At 36.6% G+C, this 20,667-nt stretch overlaps 1 protein-coding gene across 1 annotated transcript; it reads right to left on the bottom strand.

Annotated features, from left to right (window-relative positions):
- Positions 1–18,555: 18,555 nt before the first annotated feature.
- LOC131164509 (ethylene-responsive transcription factor 3-like) lies at positions 18,556–20,032 on the bottom strand. The gene has a single exon (XM_058121773.1). It carries the CDS (start codon positions 19,614–19,616, stop codon positions 18,963–18,965), a length of 654 nt encoding a protein of 217 aa, XP_057977756.1. The 5' UTR covers positions 19,617–20,032; the 3' UTR covers positions 18,556–18,962.
- Positions 20,033–20,667: the final 635 nt, after the last annotated feature.

Raw genomic sequence — 20,667 nt, 5'->3', positions numbered from 1 at the left:
TACACAATTAGTGTGTGTGATGAACACTTCCCCCAAGTCATGCAGTTGCTCATAGTTACATAGACTTAAATATTATAACATAATGATTGACCATCTAGGTCCTTCATGAAGTTCACATACCAAGGTTAGGACTGAATGGTGTCCATGAACTTAGTTTCCCCTATGTCCATAAAATTTGTACATGTTTTCAGTTCAACGCAAACCAATAGGATTTAACATGTACTAATCTATTTAATTATCTAGCTACCTTGGAAATGGCATGAAGATTGTGCATGTTTTTCTATTAAGCACATACCATTTATAATTCGACATGCATTAGCTAACTAATTAATTGTTTTGCATGCATTATTAAAATAATCATAAAGTTCATCTAGCATGCATTTTATCATCATTTATTCTAGTACATGGCTTCATTTTTGGGAAAAGTTCTACCATAATTTCGGCAGCATACCGTCTATAAATAGAACATTTTACCACTTTTCCATGTACCAAAAACCTGATAGATTCATGCATACAATTCAAAAATAATTTTCATCATGTAGAAATCATTCAGTTTGAGCATGCGAGAACCTATATCCACTACCAGTAAACAATTCACATCACTGCATCAGCCATGTAGGAGGCATTCAAGACAAGCATGCATTCCATTAGTTCAGCAGTTCAAGTAAATATAAACCATCCATCAAATCATATAACATTTAGCAAGCACAGTGAATAGTAGCATTCGGCTCAAACAACAGATTTAAACAAAAAAAAAAATTCTTTGCTCCCCCTCAGTTATGCAATCAAAGAATTTCATATTCAATAACAATATTTGGCATAACAAAATTTTCAAATATGGGGATGAGCTTTAAGTTCCATTGTGAATTTAGGGCTATGTGATATATATAATATTAATTCCCTAAACTTAAAATCTGTGTGATGGACAAGTCATGCTATATTCAAGATTTTTAAACTTTATGCAAATGTATAGTATTTAAAAAGATTTAGTAGTTTAAAACATTTCGTCCATCCGAAGGGGATAGCCAATATCTTCAAATTATCCAAACATTATGATATACATATATTAAGTAAATAGATTGGATGTGGTCACAAAAACTCATGTATTGGCTTGGTTTTCTTCAGTATGATAATAGTGTTTACTAAAATTTATCATATTAAGCACAAACACTATTTACGCATTCAAAGCATAACAACCCCTTTATATATTTTGTCCGAAAACTTATGAGTATATAAAAATTTCTTTAAGATGTACCTCATAAGACATCATGCTATTATCATAAAAGATTTATCATGATTCATACAAAGATTTAGTACAAGATATACCATACAAATCATGACATGAAATTAATACAGGGATCATATGATTCACAGCAACAAACAAATCAAACATAAGATATATCATGTGAATCATACTATGAATTATTCAATATATTAGAAGGAGAATAGATATACTGTTAAGTTTTACTCCTTAATCGTTCAAGCTCTGAGTGGCATACTTCTCTCTCTCGATTTTTCCAAGATTATTTTGTTTTCCAAAACCCTTAGGACTACTATAAAACATAAGCTTTGCAAGAATATTAGTAGCTGAGGTAAACTAAAAGTATATACATGACACTCAAATGATATGCATTAAAACACATGTCATTCAAATTCAATTTACTTTCAGATTTTGGGAATTTTGCATTTTGAAAACATTTTCAATGGGATATGATAATTTTGACAAATACTTTCCAAATCCTCCAATCAATTGATTTTGCAAAAGCATTTTCATTAATCAAATGGTAAAATCTATATGATATAAGCAGTAGAGGATTTGCAAAATATTGACCCTCAAAACATGGATACAATGAAAAATGAGTCATTGCAATCTTTATGCAAATAGCGATTAAGCTTATTGCAGTCAGGCTCTAATACCAATTGTTGACTTTGGTGTGATCCCAAGAGGGGGGTCAATTGGGTTTTAAAACATTTTGGATAATTTAAACATATACACTGATTCACCACAGTTCATATCCCATTCATAATGCAAACGTGTATGTAAAATGATTAAACTATCAGTGCAGACATACACGTGTGCAACATATCTCATTTAAATTAAATGTGTGCATGCGAATAATTGTTTAGCAAAAATTGAGCTTGAACTTGAGCATGATTGAATTTGAAATGAGCATGAATGATGTATAATGATGTATGAGCATGATTGATGAAATTAATATTGATTCTATTAATATAAAGCTTATTGAAAGGGGGAGTCCTTTTAAGGCTCACTCAAAATTTTTTCTTCTTGTTTGTCATCATCAAAAAGGAAGAGATTGTTGGCCTTACAAGGTTTAATACTCCATATTGATGCTAACAAACAAGTAGGACTTAACATGCTTCTGTTAAGTGTTGTGTTTTCTTAGGGATCCATATTGAAAGTACTCATGTAGCATGGATCAAAGTCTGAAGATCATAAGAGCATGATGATTAAATAAAATCAACATGAGAGCTCAAAGTCTAAGTTAATGAAGAAATATCAAGAAGATTTAAAGAGATGAAAGATCAGTTTGTTCTGAGAGATCAGAGACTAGCAACAAAGAAAGTTCAGAGTAAAGAAGAATTTTTTAGCACTTAGGACAAGTCCTTGTAAGTACTTTAAGTTTATTCAAGTATGAAGTTTTCATTTTGAAGTTCATTAGGCAAATAGACTTAGAGACCTTAAGATAATAACTTGAAACATGTTTTCAAAGTTAAAACAAATTTATATTCAAGTAACAATGAGAGAGAAATTAAAAAGTGACTAGAAAAGAAAATCATTCAGTTGACAGACGACAGTCTGTTAATAAACAGACGACTGGTTAAATTAAAGGCTTAAAATTGAAACACAGAAGCATGACAGACAACTGTCAAGGCTCTGACAGACGACTGTTAGTGAAAAATGAGTTCATATAAAGAGGTAGTCTTAAGGTTTCTACCTTCAGTGATATATATAAAGTAACTAAAGAAGAAGAAGAAGAAGAAGTTAATTTTTTTTTTAAGAAGAGACTCACGAACCCCTCCCCCTGAAACTCTTTTTGCATACCCCAACTCACGTCCATCTCTGTCTCTTTCTCTCCCAATTTCTTGAAGAGTTTGCGACGGATCGAGAAACGGACGTTGGATTCCTAGTTCCCCTGTCGACATTTCTACTGAAGCAGATTTGTCATAGGAACGGGTTAGGCACTGCTCCTGGGGAAAGGTATTTTTTCCCCATTTTCTCTATTTTACTTTAAATCTGTTGTTAAATCGACGATCAGGTACCACAACGTGGTCCTAGTCGCGATTGCCGTCATTTTGACGTGGATAAATTTTCAATTGGGGTTTTCTAGGCCCCACTCCAAAGCGAGAGTAGGATTTGGAAAAATTGGTAATTTGGCTATATTTAAGGATATATTTATTTATTTAGAATTTATGAGTTTAGGAAATATTAAAATAATATTTTATTCAAGATTAATTACATGGAACTAGAATTTTTTATTCAGGGTCCGAGTGAGCGCCGTAGGTATTTTTTTTGGAGTCCCTGTCGGCGTAATTCAAGAAATCAGGTAAGGGGGAAATTTATATATTAAATCAGGTTTTTCATTAATTAAAAATAAATCATGTGTTATTTATGTATATATGTTTTTATGTGAGTTTAAATTGCCAACCATGAAATTCATGTTTTTTGAGCCTAGGGTTGTTTATATAGTTATGTATGTGTGAAAGTAAACGAACGAAAGTGAAAGGAATTTTATAAGGAATTATGTAAGAAATGAAGTGTATTTTGAGTATATAAATGTCAAATGTGGGTTGGCTTATTTTATGAGAAAGATGTATGAATTTTACTGTTAGAATGTGTGGCATGAGAATCTATGCAAATTATATGTTAAATGTATAAGATGCAGGCTAAGTAAGTAAAGCAATGGGAATAAAATATGATATGGACAATATTGCATGTGTATGTTAAATGTAACCATGTAAAGGTACGACAGCTGAAAGTCGGGTCAGCATATTCTAGCGCATTTCTATGTGGACTAACAGTAGTAGATTCTAGCGCATTTCTATGTGAACTAACTGATGACAACTAAAGAGCGGCTGTAGTACAAAGGAATGAAATGAAAATGTTATGAAATGAAATGACAAGGAATGATAATGCAATGAAATGAAATGTGAAATGTGAATGATACAAAAGGGAAAGAGTCACTTAAAGTGAAACACAAGAAAATGTTAAGTTATGAACATGAAAGAATGTGAATGATTGAATAACGATGGAAAGAATGATGTATTATGATATTAGAAGTATTTATGTATGTAGAACATGTTATGTTTGGGCGGGGCACACTCTTCGCCTGAGGGCTTGCTGAGTAAGACGAGTGCACAAGTAGCTTTAGATGTGGCAGTAGCTGCATAACGCACTAGGGCAAAGGGAACCTACTTGTATGGGCGGGTAGAATTCTCTATCCTTAGGGCCTTTGCTGGTAAACTATTATTGAATGCGTGAGTACGAGATCAAGTTAACACTTGGGGGCTTACTGAGTAAGGTGAGTGCTCTGGTATGCTTCAGTAGAGACCTTCGGCTTACCTAAGTATCAAAGCAGAGGGGTGCTACTTGTATGGGCAGGTAATCACCCCTATCCTTGGGTAATCTCATGGGTAAACCTTTGCATGTGATTGTTAGGTTCAGAAAATAACTTTCAGTAATATGTAAATGAATTGCAAATATTATAAAATGATATGTATAATCTTATGATGGCCACACGCTAAGTTTAATATATTGTTTCTTCCCTTACTGAGATGTGTCTCACCCGAATATGAATTTATCTTCTTCAGGATTTCCTCGAGATCGAGCTTTGAGAGCTCGAGGTTTTTATAGCATTATTGGGAAATAGAAAAAGAAAAGGGTATATTTCTATGTTAATTTTGGGGAATGTAAATATTTATATTTTATGTCTTCATATTTTAAGGCTATTGAGTAGGGAATGATTGTGAAAATACTGAATTGTTTTGGGAGTTATGTAGATTTATGGAAATGCAGGTGATGGATGATTTATTATAGATTATAGTTAGAATTAGTAAACTCTGGTATTATGTTATATGGAGATTATGTTTATGTTTTCCACTACGTATATATTGGTTTATGGATTATCAGAGATTTTATCAGGTATAACGCACCGGACCCGAAATTAAGGGTTCGGGGTGTTACAATGTTTGCCCACGGTAATTAGCCAAGACGTGGCAAATTTCCCAAAACCTGGAGCAATTTTGGAACTCATGTTCCTATACCCCTCAACTTACGGTAATTAACCATCACAGCTGTTTTACAAAACTTACAACATTTACATACAATAGTTCATTCCACACTTATTTGGTATACAACAAATCATATTGTTTTCATTTCAAGAATACAGTTTAATACAAATATAAGTACAGTCAACATACGATTTTCTAACAAAAATAGAGATGATACCCAAACCCCTAACTTTTCCTAAAATAGTAACCCAAAATTTCCCTATTTTCACCTAATAGATTTTCCCAAAAAGTAGCCGAATCAGCCAAATCATATATACAATCTTAAACTACATGTTTACCGATTCCAATTTCAAAAATAACTGATATAAACAAAATCACCTTACCTTAACCCGAAAACCAAAATATGAACTTAACGGCTCCAAAACTGCGAACCGAGTTCCCAAAACCTAAACATCAAAGAACTACACTTCACTATAATCCTTACTACTACATATATACCGAAACGAAAATGAAATCGGACCCTTACCTCGGTTTTGGGTCAAAACCCAATAATCCTTAAAATGAAGTTTCGATCCGCTATACTCGAAGAGATTCTCTTCCTAATCGACGTAGCAATGTTGCATCATTTATTCTGACAACAGACAGCCTAAAATCGTAGAGAGAGAGAGAGAGAGATTTTTGGTTTTCTTCTCAACTAAGCAAGCCAAAAGATATTTATACCTTGTTTGACCCGGCCAAACTCGTCGACGATACGGTGTCCTCGTCGACGAGATGGCATCCTCGTCGACGGGCCGTAGAATTAAGTTCATCAACGCAAAGGTGGACTCACAAACGAGCCTAAGATTTCAAGATTTCTCAAAATCCCTCGAAATCTCCTCAACGATGAACCACTAGAACTCGTCATCAAGCTATATAAGAGACCTCGTCGACGAGAAAAGAAGTCTCATCGATGAGCCCTACTGATTTTTACCCTTTTTCATTTTCCTTCTCTTTTCTTATTTATTTAATACACCTATCTCAGATTGAGTTCTTACACACTGATTGGTCACTGCTCCAGTTTTAACCATCTCATCTGAGGACCGTGGTTTTGTGATTTACAGCGATGCATCTCTGAAGGGTTTGGGATGTGTGCTGATGCAACAGGGGAAGGTAATTGCTTATGCTTCTCAGTAACTCAAGGAGTATGAGAAGAATACCCCACGCATGATCTAGATTTGGCGGCAGTGGTGTATGCACTGAAGATCTGGAGACACTACCTATACGGTGAACAATGTGATATCTTTACGGACCATAAGAGCCTCAAATACTTTTTCACGCACAAGGAGTTGAATATGAGGCAGAGGAGGTGACTGGAACTGATCAAGGACTACGATTGCACCATTAGCTATCATCCGGGGAAAGCTAACATGGTAGCTGATACGTTGAGTTGGAAGTCAGAGCACGCATCAGTATCAGCAGTAGTAGGTCAGCATCACATCAGATGAAATCTAAAGGGGGGCTTGGCATGGAGTTGGTGGATGGTAATCATCAGGTTTTCATTGTTAGCTTGGTTATCCAGCCAACATTATTAGAAAGGATTAAAGCCATGCAGACTAATGATGAGGAGTTAGTCGAGGTTGTAGAGAAGGTGCAGCAAGGGTTGGCTATAGATTTTAACATCTCCGAGGGAGGTGTATTAAGGTTTGGAATCAGACTGTGTGTTCTAAATGGCGAGGGGATAAGGAGGACGATTTTGGAGGAGGCGCATTATTCTTTGTACAAGGCACATCCGGGTAGCATGAAGATGTATTGGGATTTGCGCAAATCTTTTTGGTGGAGTAGCATGAAAAGGGAGATTGCTCGATTTGTGGAGCAATGTCTGACATGTCAACAGGTAAAGGCTGAACATCAAATGCCGGTAGGGCTGTTGCAGCCATTGAGCATTTCGGAGTGGAAATGAAAGCACATCTCTATGGACTTTGTCACCGAGTTACCAACAGCAGTTCATGAGAAAAATGCAATATGAGTGATTGTGGATAGGTTGACTAAATCAACTCACTTTGTGCCAATGAAGGTTAGCTACTCCTTTAGTAGGCTAGAAGATCTATATGTGCTGGAGATAGTTAGAATGCACGAGGTACCGGTGTCCATTGTTTTAGATCGAGACCCAAGGTTCACTTCTCGATTTTGGAAAAGCTTACAGGAGGCACTGGGGACGAAGTTTACTTTTAGTTGACAGATAGTTAGAGAGGACGATACAAATCTTGAAGGATATGTTATGGGCTTATGTGTTAAATTTCGGTGGTAGTTGGATTCAGTTTCTGCCATCAGTGGAATTTTCCTATAACAATAGCTTCCAAGCTAGTATTGGGATGGCACCGTTCGAGGCATTGTATGGTCAAAGGTGTCGGTCTCCTCTGTACTAGGATGAGATCAGTGAACGAAAAATATTTTATCTCGAATTTGTACAGCAGGCTTCTAAGAATGTCAGATTGATCAAGGAAAGAATTAAATCAACTCAGAATTGGCAGAAGAGTTACGCAGATGTTCATCGTCGTGAGTCGGAATTCAAGGTGGGGGGTAAGATATTCCTGAGAATCGTTCCGATGAAAGGGGTGATAAGGTTCGGGAAGCAGGGCAAGCTAAGCCCGCGGTATCTCGGACCATTCAAGGTACTTGAACGAGTGGGTCTAGTGGCCTATAGGATTGCACTACCCCTAACGCTCTCTTGGATCCATGATGTTTTCCACATATACATGTTGAGAAGGTACGTGCCAGATCCATCACACATGATTAGTTATGAATCTTTAGAGATTGGGGATGCTTTGGTGTATGAGGAGGTACCCATTCAGATTCTGGACCAAAAAGTTCAAAAGTTGCGTACTAAGAAGATACCGTTAGTGAAAGTGTTGTGGCGGAATCACGCGCTTGAGGAGGCTTCTTGGTAATTAGAGATGGAAATACGCAGGAGATATCCAAAAATATTCTGAGGAGTAATATTTACAAGTACGGCTTAGGTAAGTATGTGATGTATTTGTTGTTTAGAGTGTTAATGTGTGGTTAGTCTCTAGGAGGGTTTTGTGATACATGTGAACTCCCGAGACCCTGTGTATGTAACCATGGTATTCTTTCACCATAAGTGAGGGTACGTTATATATTTGGGATGGGGCTACTATGTGGGTGGTCGTTGGCTCTTCCTAGAGTTGGGTGTGTGTTTGGTTATATTGATGAGTTAGCAAGCGAGAGATTGCAAATTTTGAGGACGAAATTTTTTTAAGGAGGGAAGGTTGTAAGAACCCACCCCGATAATTTTGAATTAAATAAATAAGAAAAGGGAAGAAAATTTAAAAAGAAAAAATCAGTAGGGCTCATCGACGAGGCTCCTTCTCTCGTCGACGAAATCCCTTATACAACTCGGCGAAAAAATTCAGAGGTTCGTCGATGAGAGGATGTCCAGAGATTTTTGGAATTCTGAAATCTTAGGTTCATTGACAAGGAAACTCCATCGTAGACGAACTCCCCTCTTATACCCGTTTACGAGGACGCCATCTCGTCGATGAGGCTGACTGGGTCAAGGGGTCTATAAATATCATTTCTCATTGCTTCATTACTAAGAAACCAAAACTCTCTCTCTCTCTCTCTCTCTCTCTCTCTCTCTCTCTCTCTCTCTCTCTCTCTCTCTCTCTCTCTCTCTCTCTCTCTCTCTCTCTCTCTCTCTCTCACAGATTCGGGCTATCCGTTACCCAAATCGACGATCCGGCATTTCTACGTGGATTAGGGGAGGAATCTCTACAATTATAGCGGATCGGATTTGCATTCCGAGGATTTTTGGATTTTATTCCAAAATCGAGGTAAGGGTTCGATTTCATTTTTGGTTCGGTAGATCTTTAGTAGAAAGGATTATATTGAGGTAGTGTTATTCGATTTTTACGTTTTAGGAATTTGATTCGCTATTTTGGAGCAATTTAGTTCGTGTAGTGAATTCCGAGGAAAGGTAAGGGGTTTCTATTTATATCAGTTATTTATTGTAATATGAATCGGTAAAACTATGCTTTACGATTCTATGGTTGTTTTGGTTACTTATCTGGGAAAATCTATTGGGTGAAATTATAAGATTTTCGGGTTTACAGTTTTTGGAAAAATTGGGGGTTTTGGTTATCATCGCTGTTTATGTTGGAAAGCTATATATTTGGTTAAACTATAATATAGAGATGACCGTACCTTTGATTATTTTAAATTGTATTTTTAGAATACTTGATATGAGATTGTAAGTTTACCCAAATAAGTGTGGAATGAGCTGATATATATTGAATGATGTGTTTTGTGAAAAAGCATGTCGGTTAGCTACCGTAGGCTGTGAATTATGTATTTTGTAAAAAAGCGTGCCGATTAACTACAGTAGGCAATGAGCAATTGAAATGAGATAATAGGAACGTGAGTTCCAAAATGTTCCAGGTTTTGTGAAAATGCATATTCGGGATAAAACCAAAGGTCTAGGACAATCGAAGCATTTCAGTTAACAACCGAAGGCTGAGATATGAGGCATACTGGAATAATACCACAGGTGGCTGAGTCAGTTAAATACCATAGGCTCAGATATCCGTCTTGAGGCCGAGAGTGTGCAATACCACGTATGATTCCGGTTGGTCACCGAAGGGTACGAGATTGTACCATGTTTACACCGGTTGAACGTTGTGGGGCTTAGGCTGCGCTAGTTTACCGGGGGCGTCGTGTTGTGCTGCCAGCTTAGGCCGAAGAGTGTGACGATACTAGACCGAGGTGTTTTGTGAGATGTATACTGGAACTGTATTGAGAAAATACTAGAATTGTGAAATGTTTATGTTTTACTGTTGAAATAACACTCATGTATCCACACACTGATATAACATGTTTCTCCCTTACTAAGAGGTGTCTCACCCCTATCATACAAATATTTTTCAGGTCCTTCAAGTAGCCGATCCTAGCGTTCTAGCGTTTCAGGAGCGTGGGTGTTGGTGCACTGTCTAGGTACTTATATAAGTACTAAATCATGGTCGGGGTGTCATTTTGAGTTATGTGGATACCTAAGGATTATATTTTGTATTATGGGACTAGATCCTGATTTTGTATAGACTCTAGTACGGCTTTATGAATGTATTAGGTTGAATTTTTTCACTGCGTATGTACATTGTGTATGTGATGATGGATAGGGTATACGTGAACCCTATGGGGTCAGACCCTTAATTTGTGTAGTATCACGAATATTGTATGTTACAGGGACAGGTTAGGTTACTAAATCACACCCTGAGTCCCATTTTCGGGTTCAAGGTGTGACACACGATATTTGTTATCAAGGTTCAGCCAAACCAGCCTACGTCCCCACCTTGGGCATACCCCCCAAGGATTATACTATACCTGCTCACTTAAACGGGGCGAAGCTGAACCCATTTACATCCACTCCTTACGGATGAGGAAAATCTCAACTCAATTACTAGGCTGAGTTGAACTAGTCTCACTTATGGGGCTGAGACTCCCCAGTTCAATTTCTGGGTTAAACCGAACCGGTCTCACTTACGGGGCTAAGACTCCCCAGTTTAATTAACGGGCTGAACCTGACCAGTACAATAAAAACCATTTTTATACAAAGTAATGCTTCTGAAAATACAAGCTAAGATTTACAGGTTTAAGCTCAAATAAATGCACTCTCTAAATATATGAAATAATGCTCAGTAGAGTAAAGGGTGATTTTCTAAAAATGATTTTACACAAAACAAAAATACAAACATTTGATATACAATGTGCAAATCAAAGTAAGAATGTATTTCTCCAATAACAAATTTACCATGGAAATATGTGGAGAAATCTCAAAGCTTAACTCTCAAAAGTTTTTCAAATATGCAAGCAAGAGATAGTAAAACACTTGAAAATAAATGCTCAAATAAATGTTTTCTTCGAAGATATTTTCAAAATAATTAATGGAAGAGAATGGATAGTATAAAATATAACCCCAATGAAATTTTGCAGTAAAAATATGTTTTGGGAGAACTTTGACTAGGATAAAATTAGAGAGAAAAGATTGGTTAATCAAAGTTACTAATCTAAGTTATGGAGGGGGTATTTATAGATTTTCAGGAAATCTGACTATTGAGGGACACACTCGGTATTTTAAAAAAGATTAATTAAATTTTAATGACGTTTTAGCACTTCAAAATCTTTTCAACCCAAGAGGATCGGTCGACCATTTTTAAGGTTCGATCAACCATTTCACTAAGTTTGATCGACCGGGGGATTTTTGAACTACAGGTTTGGTCGACCATTCAAAGGCGATTCTAAACCTTTTGAGGTTTGGTAGACCAGATTGAGTTCGGTTGACCGAACTTTATGAACTTTGGTCGACCAAGTCCTTTTGAACTTGGTGGTTCGGTCGACCAGGGCATTGGGACTTCCCACGTGTCCGTTCAGTCGACCAGGGCATCGCTTTACATTTCTGGTCGGTCGATCGAAGGGTCAAACTGTTGACCCCTATGGAGGTTCAGTCGACCAAAGGGCCCTATGTAAGAACCCGGAAAATATAAAAAGGAATTTTTGCAGATTTCGTCGACAAAGCGAGTAGACTTTTCGTCGAAGAAATTCAGAGGTTCATCGACGAAGAGAAGTCAAGAGGTCTGGAAAAGTTTAAATATCAGACTTCATCGATGAGGCTACCGACAACCGCGACGAAATCCTTGACTTTTCGTCGATGAAGGTACTTTTCATCGACGAAAACCTGGCGGGTCAAAGGGGGTATAAAAGGAAAATTACTTTTCTTCTTCATTAGGTTTCTCTACTCTCTCTCTCTCTCTCTAGATTTCCTAGCCAGTCATTAATAGAATCGAAAATCAAAGGTTACCACGAGGATCGTGGAGGGATTCTCTACAACTTTTGTGGATCGGAATCTCGGTTCGAGCATTTTCGGGTTTGGGGCCAAAATTGGGATAAGGCTCGGTTTTCATTTCTGATTCGGTATATGTGTAGTAGTATGGATTATAAGCATGTTTAGTATTGTGGTTTGTAGATTTCGGAGTCTCGGTTTGTAGTTTTGAGGGTCGTAGAGTTTGTGGTTTGGTTTCGGGTTGAGGTAAGGGGATTCTGTTTATATCAGTTCATTTTCGAAATCAGATCGATAAGCTTGTGGGTTACGATCGTATGTATGTTTTGACTACTTATTTGGGGAAATCTATCAGGTGAAAACAGGGGATTTTTGGGTTATAGTTTTCGGAAAAATTGGGGATTTCGGGTATCATCTCTTAGTATGATTGGAAAACCATTTATGTTATTTAAACTGTATTATTGAGGTGACCGTAATCCAAATTTGCATAAACTGTATACTTGAAATTCTAAACGATATGATTTGCCATAAACCAAATAAGTGTGGTATATGTGTATGTTGGTATGTTGTTCCAGGTATTTGTGAAAAACAGCTATGTGGCGGCTTATTACCGTACGCTGAAATGTATAGGGAGGTGAGTTCCAAAGTGATTCCAGGTTTTGTGAAATGGCTAGGGGCAGCTAACTACCGTACGCCGTAACAGCTAGGGGTGGCTAACTACCATACGCTATAACAGCTAAGGGCGGCTAACTACAGTACGCTGTGCCCTGTAATGGCTAACTACCGTGGGCAAGAGTGGCCGGCTCTATATCCAGGGTGCAAAATATAACCAATATGATTCGGCTGGTCACCGAATGTAGCAACGGACCACAGTGGGCCTAGGTTGACGCAGCGTAGTTTGCACATGGGAACGTAATCAGGGTTAGACCAGGTGACCTTGTGTAGTTGCATATGTAGCAATGGATTCACTATTGGGCCTGAGTCGGAAACCTTCGTAGTTTAATGTGTTGGAACATAACCGCTGTGAGACTAGGTGACTTGTGCAGTTGTGAGTAGTGTGACGACACTAACCATATGTATGTATGTATGTATTTGAGTATCGTATGAACTGGAATGGTTTTGTGAAAATACTGGAACTGTAAGGAATTGTATGGGAATGTATGGAACTTGTTTTGAAACTGTACGTATGTGTTTCAGACTGTATCGTATGTATATGTTATGAAGTATGAAAATGACACTGGTATGCCACACACTGATATAACATGTTTTCTCCTTTATTGAGAGGTGTCTCACTCCGAATATATACAAATATTTTTCAGGTCCTTCGGGTAGCCGAAACTAGCATCCTAGCATCAGGAAGCGGGTGTGTTTAGCTACTGTTAGTACCTGATAGGTACGAATTTTGTAACCAGGTTGTCCTGATGGATTTTGTAGACACCCGTGGTATGTATGGTATTTGTAGGTATGTTTAACCTTGTATGGTATAGACTCTGGTATGGTACAGTTTGATGTAAAGAAAGACCGTATTCCGCTGCATATATTGATGAGTATGGACATGTATTATATGTATGTATATAGGGCATCCGTTACCCCACGGGGTCGGACCCTCTTGTATATGATATCATGTATGTTTTATATTGATACAGAGACAGGTAAGATTACTTAATTCACCCCTGGGTCCCATTTCAGGGTTGAGGGCGTGACACCCTGAGTATAAGGGTTCGGTCGACCTGAACATGCCAATTTAGGTATTTCGATCCTTTTCTTCTTACAAGATTATCCTTATTCATATGATAATTAATTTTAAGACAATATGCCACATTTTTATGTAGAAATTAGGATCCTAAGGTCAATCTAAGTCCGTTGAGCATATATCCTAAAAATCCGGCATTAGTCGACCGAAGTCAGCCCTAAAGTCTATCTACAGTTTTGTATGAGCATGCATTCATATCATGCATGCAGATGCAATATATTACAAACCATGTAGAAAAATAAATGCATATACAACTGAAACATTATGTCTTTTTCTTCCTTCTTTGCTCTTTGACTCCAAGGAATACACCAAATTTGTGCTGTAAGACCTACCTTGGCTTCCATGTTCTCTTGATCTTATGTGTGACTTGAATAATACCTGTTCACACACTAAAACACACACATAAGAAACTTGCGGTTTGTCATTATCAAAACCAAGGATCGGACTCAAAAAACCAACAAGTAACATCTCATAATGGTTTATGATGCTGTGGGGCGCCCAAAATTATGTTCAATAAGATGTTGTTTCTATAAAACCTCCAATCTTAAGAAACAATATCTTACTCTTCTTAGACTCCATAAGGAAGTATAACTCATTATCGACATCCACGACGAAAAAAGTTATGTGGTTGTTTTTTTTCAACATTTTATTCAACATAACGGTAGTTGCAGACCATAACGAGAAAGAGGTTAGCTAGGGATATAAAGGGACGGTTTCTCTAGTCTCCAATAGTTGAGCATACAAAGTTAAGAAAGCTCCTCAACGTTGCTAATATCTAATCAAACATGTATGTACTTGCATGTCCTTACACTTTCCCGTTTTAGATCTACATTTAAAGATATACATTTACATCTATAATTATTTAAATCTACAATTGTATCGTGAGCCATTTAAATCTATAATATGTAAATATACGAACACACGCCGTCCCAAATCAAGATAGCTAAATAAATTTACCATCTCTAAGGAAAAAAAAAAAGCCCTTTCTTACAAAAATTATAACCAAGAAAGGAATCGACAAGGGGGGAAATGGGCACTTTCGAATTTCTAAAGTTACCACTTTATCCACTAAAAATAGCAAATGGAAAAAAAAAAATCCCTTCTCTAAAATCTTAGTCCTTTGCTTGGTAACCTATCCAAATTCTGCAAGTTTTGAGCAAAAGATTTTTCGTCATCATATATGTTAGCATGTGAATTTTTGGTGTGATAGACTATGAAGGTTTTCCAAAACAAGTAACTCGGAGTTAACCAAACGCATCTTCTTATGCTCCATTTGGACTAGTAGCTTCACAGTGAATTTTTTCATCACACATGAGGGTTTAGGCAAAGATTCTTGTCTGCCTTCTAACTTTCTAAGTTTAGAATTGCTTGAATATTTCCCCTTTCTTCTAAAACCCTAATTGTGTTCATATATATATATATATATATATATATATATATAATGAATCACCACACAATGTGCAGGAAACAAATTTTTCAGAAGAGATGTGGTGCCTCTTAAAAATGGCATTATTGAGGTGGATGGTCCAAGTATTTTGTTCATTTGAAAAACATGGCAATAACCAAATCCACAATCACCCAACTCACTTTTCTGGTTTACTTTTTTTTCTTTTTGTGTTTTCCAAAATAGAGATTGTGTTAGGCCATAGAATAGTATGGTGTCGTTACTACAAAGTGCAAACTTTTAAATTTTTTTATGTCTATTTTTAATATTTTTCCACGCCCAAATGAATTCAATTTAAAATTTTTCTATAACTCACTTATGAGACACCCAAAAAAAAAGTAAAGAAATTTATAGGCAAAAAATCTGAAAATTTTAATTGTCCGTGTCTGTCATTAGGATCCTTATTTATAAAATTCAAAGGGTTGGTAATAATCCTTTGAAACCAACATGAATGTTTGATTTGAAATTAAACGGGCATTTATTTGAATTGCAAGTATTGTGTTTTGTCTAACTTTCAAATTAGTTTTTATAAAATAAGGACCGTAAAATGAAGCTCACGCTAGCAAAATTGTAAATAAATTTTTTAAAAAAAATTAATGAATTTTTGGGAATTTTTAAAATTTTGAGTTTAGAATTTAGACAAAATATAATATAAAATCATCTTAAATTTTACTCGGTATGAATTTAATTATTAAATCTGAAATTCTTATCCCAAAACACAACCTGAATACATAACTAAAGAGATCATGAAAGAAAACAAGAGTAGCATGTAAGAGATGATGAGCTTGACCATGTGAATACCTTTATTTGCTTGCATGCCAATTAATTTGATGCGCATGGATTTTTGTAATAATTAGGTTTGTGGAAGAACAGAGCAATGACTTGTTAGCAAAGTATATATGTGTGTGGCCTTTTTTATTTAATAAAAAAAAAAGTATCAAGTAGGGAGTTAATTAACATCACAAATATAATATATATTTTTTTAAGCCTCTTTTTAGGTTCTAAACAAATCCTAAAGAAACGTTTTAACATGAGACCTCTTAAGTTAAAATTTTCATATTTAAATATTAAAATAAAATAAAATAAAATAAAAATAATTTGGGACATAAATAATTTATTTTTGTCGTGCAATCGAGTACCGAACACGAGTAATTTTGAGAACGTAAAAACACCCAAAATGGGGAAAAAAAAATCCTCTCATGTGATTAGCAACTATTGATGTGAGTGGTGGAGGAAAGCTTTTGTGATGCAAAATGAAATTTGAATTTGACTATTATGGTCAATTAAGGCATGGTACCTATTCTCTTTGAAGATCACCAAGCATATCTAATTAATTTATATGGTCACTATCCCATTCACACACATTTAGGGCTAAAAAGAAAAAGAAAAGGGTGGTAGCAAAGTCAAATACAATTAAATATGTTAATTGTCCCCTTTTTTAAAAAAAAAATAAAGAAGTGTTATTTAATTGCTAAAAATTCAAAACTACCATTTGTATTTGATGTTCTAACTAAGTTTTCATTTAAAATTTGGACTTGTGTTTGAGAAATCAGTTTCGAATCACTAATTTGAAATCGTAAGAAGCTAAATAAAATTTAAGATCATACCTGAAATCATATATTTTCCATCTTAAATTTGAATTGGTATGGGTTTGTCCATTACTCAATAGTCATAATCTGAGACCTGAACTTTTCAAAATATTACATTTTGTTTGGTCTAAATTTAAGATCCTAATTTCAAACTTGCAAAAAGATACAGAAATTAGCTATGATTTAGGTTAATGTTACATATAATTTTTATTATTGTTTTTGAATCAGTTAAAAATTTACATTTGACTTGTTTTCCTTCATTCCACATCCCGATGACATATAATTCTATTCTCTTGTAATAACACCTTGGCCCACTTGGTGGGTAGAAAATAAAAACTTTGGAAAAATTAATATGTTTATTTTCAATTACTATAGTGCATATTTATTTCAAAGAAGCGAGAGGAGGCCAGGGTGCCCTGTTAGCCCCATTGATAAAAATGGCCTTATGCAGATCTAACAACCATTGATCATGATTCATCATCATACACCTCTCACCATATACTCAAGGACTCGTGACTTTTCTTTTTTTATTTGATGAGGGGTCTCATGATTTGGTACAACAAAAAGTCTGATGAGATGGTGCAAGGAACTTTACAGCTACTTTGATATTTATTGAATGGCAGATTTTGGGGCATGGACATAGATTTCCTGATGCCCTGTATCATCTGAGTTTTTTCCTTTTTAATTTTGGGACAGGCACATTTCTGCAGAATTAGTAGAATTTATAATATTTATTTTTACTAATTTTCTTAATGAAAAATAAATTCTTGCATTCTTTTCCCTTCTATAATATTTTTCAGGAACTCCAAACAAAAAACCCAAAAAAAATAAAAAAAAAACCACTGGGTTATTGATTATAAATTTAGGGCAAATAGTTTTAAACCATAATTCTTGACTTTAAAAGTCAGTCATACAATTTTTGCTTTCAGAAAAACAAAAATTACTTTCCAACAATAAAACTGAATGAGCAAAGAGCAGTGGACGAATTGCACCACCATTACCTCAGAAATGAAGAAAGAACCTCAGCAAACACAGAATGAATCCACAATGGTTAGTGGGCTTTAATTTTTTTCTAAAGAAAAATGTACCCTGCATAAATTTTCTTTTCATATTTTTCATCCTCCAGATGCAAACTACTCCATAAATGATTAATGGATCCAATTCTGAAAATAATGGAAGGAGACCCCAATGCATTAAGCCATTAATGCTACTGCTGCAATTGGCAGATGACTCAGACAGGAGAATAAATGAGATCTTCTAAAAGAATTAGGGCCTCAGGGGAATCCTATGATTTCCAGGACTCCAAACAGAGCAGAAGGGGGGAAGAGGGTGGGGGAAGAAGAACACACCCGATCAGAGTTCCTTCTTACCAAATAGGTGCCATCAATTCCCAAAAGAAAGCAAAAACAGCAATACCAAAAACGTAACATTACTTCTAAGCTTTTGATGCAGTGAGCAATGTGATCAGGTACATGAGATACAAGCTTTAATCGGAAGCCCTGCCATGGCAGATCCCAAACCTGACAAAAGATCAAACCCAACCATTCTCACGCGGATGCAACTGAAAATCACAGATCATAAACAAAACACCCACAACACAAATCATTGAACCGAAGGGGAAAAATGTGAAAAAGTAAGAATGCAGAACGCAAACTCAATATCAGGCAGTGAGCATTATGGGAATCAATCGAAATGGAGGGAGAAATTTTCTCTGACCATCATTAAATTAGATAATATTTTACAATACAGATCTAAGAAAAAAAATGGGGGAGAGGAATCAGAGACAAATCATTGGGAGAGAATACCCAAACCAGAACTGACCCTCTTTACAAGCAACTTCAACAAGATAGCATAAACCCCAATGGAAGAGCTGATGAAGTTGAAGAAACCCAAAGATCACACACTCTAATTCATATATTCTAACCACAACATTAAAATTAACCCCAAAAAAAAGTGATGATTCTCTTCAGGCAGCAATCGTGGATTCGTAGACGTGAGATTTCTTATCGTAATCTTATCTGATTGATTTTTTTTTTTTTTTTTTCCTTCCCGCATGATAAGAATGAAAAGAGGGCAAAAAATGTAAAATCATTTGGGTCATCAGAGGCACAAGACCGTGTTGTAATAATCGTCGTCCACCGGAGGCAAGTTGAGATCGAAGGGGAAAGCCTTTCGGAAGGAGGAAGATGCGATTTCCGCATCGTCGACGACAGAAGACGACGAGTCGCAGTCGCTGTGACAATCGTCAGGCAGCACCGGCGGGGTTCTGGGGTGCCTCCGCGACGATGCCACCGGCTGAACCGTCGTCTTGGGTTGCGACGGCCTCGGCCCGCTGAAGGACTCCACGGTGCTGCTCATACCACTCGACGTGGGTCTCTGGGGAGGCATAATCTGCTGCTCGTGAAAATCTTCCGGCGGGTAAAACCGGTAGCGTTGTTCGGCAAACGGATCGCCAGGGGTCTGGTGACTGAACGGAGCCACCATCGTCGGCGACGATTGGGGGAAATTAGTTTTGGCCTTGGGCCCCCGAAGGGTGCGGGCGGCGGCGTCGTAGGCCCGAGCGGCGTCCTCAGCGGAGTCGAAGGTCCCCAACCAAACCCTCGTCTTCTTCCAGGGGTCCCTGATCTCCGCCGCGAATCGGCCCCATGGTCTCTTCCTTACGCCTCTGAATCTGGGTTCCTTTGCTCCATCGGGGTCACAGGCCGCCGGAGACGGCGACGCCTTGGCTGCGGCGGCTCCCCTGCCTCTCCGCATGGCCTCTCCGTAGATGGTGAAGCAAAACTAGGCAAAGGCGAAAAGGGAAAGATGCAGAGAAAGAAGGGAAGAATAGATTTGAAACAAAAAAAACCAATAACAACCCTTCTTTCCTCTTCTCTGCACAATACTGATTCAGATTTCTGATTATGATTCTGGTGGATTGCGTGCGTATTTTCTATGGGTTGTTTGGATGGGAAGAAAGGGGAAGGAAGTGAGGATGGGAATTTTCCTTTTTTTTTTAAGAATTAAAGGGGGGTGGTCGGCTCCATGTATTTTTTTTCCAAGATATCTTCTTATACCTACAACCCGCTCTTTGTGGGAGGGTGCGCCCCATCGAAACCGACCAAGGAGGAGAGAACGTGAAAGAGTGGGCCGATGGCTTCATCTGTTCTTCTTCTGCGTTGCTTCTTATTTTTAATGGCGTAGAAGGAGAACGACATAAAATTTTGTTCAAAAAATAATCCGCTCAACTAAATGACCAAAGAGTCGGTCCTTGGTCTTTTTTTTTTTTTTTTTATTATATATATATTCCTTCCTCTGCCCCCCTTTTCCTCATGGTTTCTCCTAGCAATTCATTCCGTTTAGAAGTGCTTCTGAGGTTTCCTTTTTGCTTTTTTTCCCTTTTTTCTTTTTTTCTTTTCCTTTTTTTTAACTTCTCTTTTTAAAACGATAAATGCTCATGATACAAAAAGTTTTTTCAGTTTTTGAATTTTTTTTTTACAATGTTTTTGTTCTTATGGCCCAATTCGATTTAAAAAATGCAAAAAAAATGAAACCAAAAGGCGAAAGAATTTATTTTTAAAATTAACAAAAATTAAAATATAAAGCAAATTGACAGACAAAAAATTAATTTTAACATCATTGACATTTGATATTTGTTAATTTTTAATTGTATTAGAATAAAAAGTTCTTTTTGGAAGTATTTTTACATGGAAGAATATGATGAAAAATATTTTTTTATTTTTCTTTTCAATTTTTTTTCAAATAAACTCTTCATCAAAATAGGGTCTTAATATTCTTAGAATATTAATAAAAAAAATGATAAAAC

This window comes from Malania oleifera, chromosome 1, assembly GCF_029873635.1.
Source record: "Malania oleifera isolate guangnan ecotype guangnan chromosome 1, ASM2987363v1, whole genome shotgun sequence".
Classification (NCBI taxonomy): domain Eukaryota; kingdom Viridiplantae; phylum Streptophyta; class Magnoliopsida; order Santalales; family Ximeniaceae; genus Malania; species Malania oleifera.
The sequence above is the reverse complement of the archived record's forward strand: the minus strand, read 5'-3'. Positions and strand labels throughout refer to the sequence as shown.

What these genes read in the sequence shown, in the direction of transcription:
- LOC131164509 (XM_058121773.1), bottom strand. Translation starts at nt 19,616, where the DNA reads ATGCGGAGAGGCAGGGGAGCCGCCGCAGCCAAGGCGTCGCCGTCTCCG.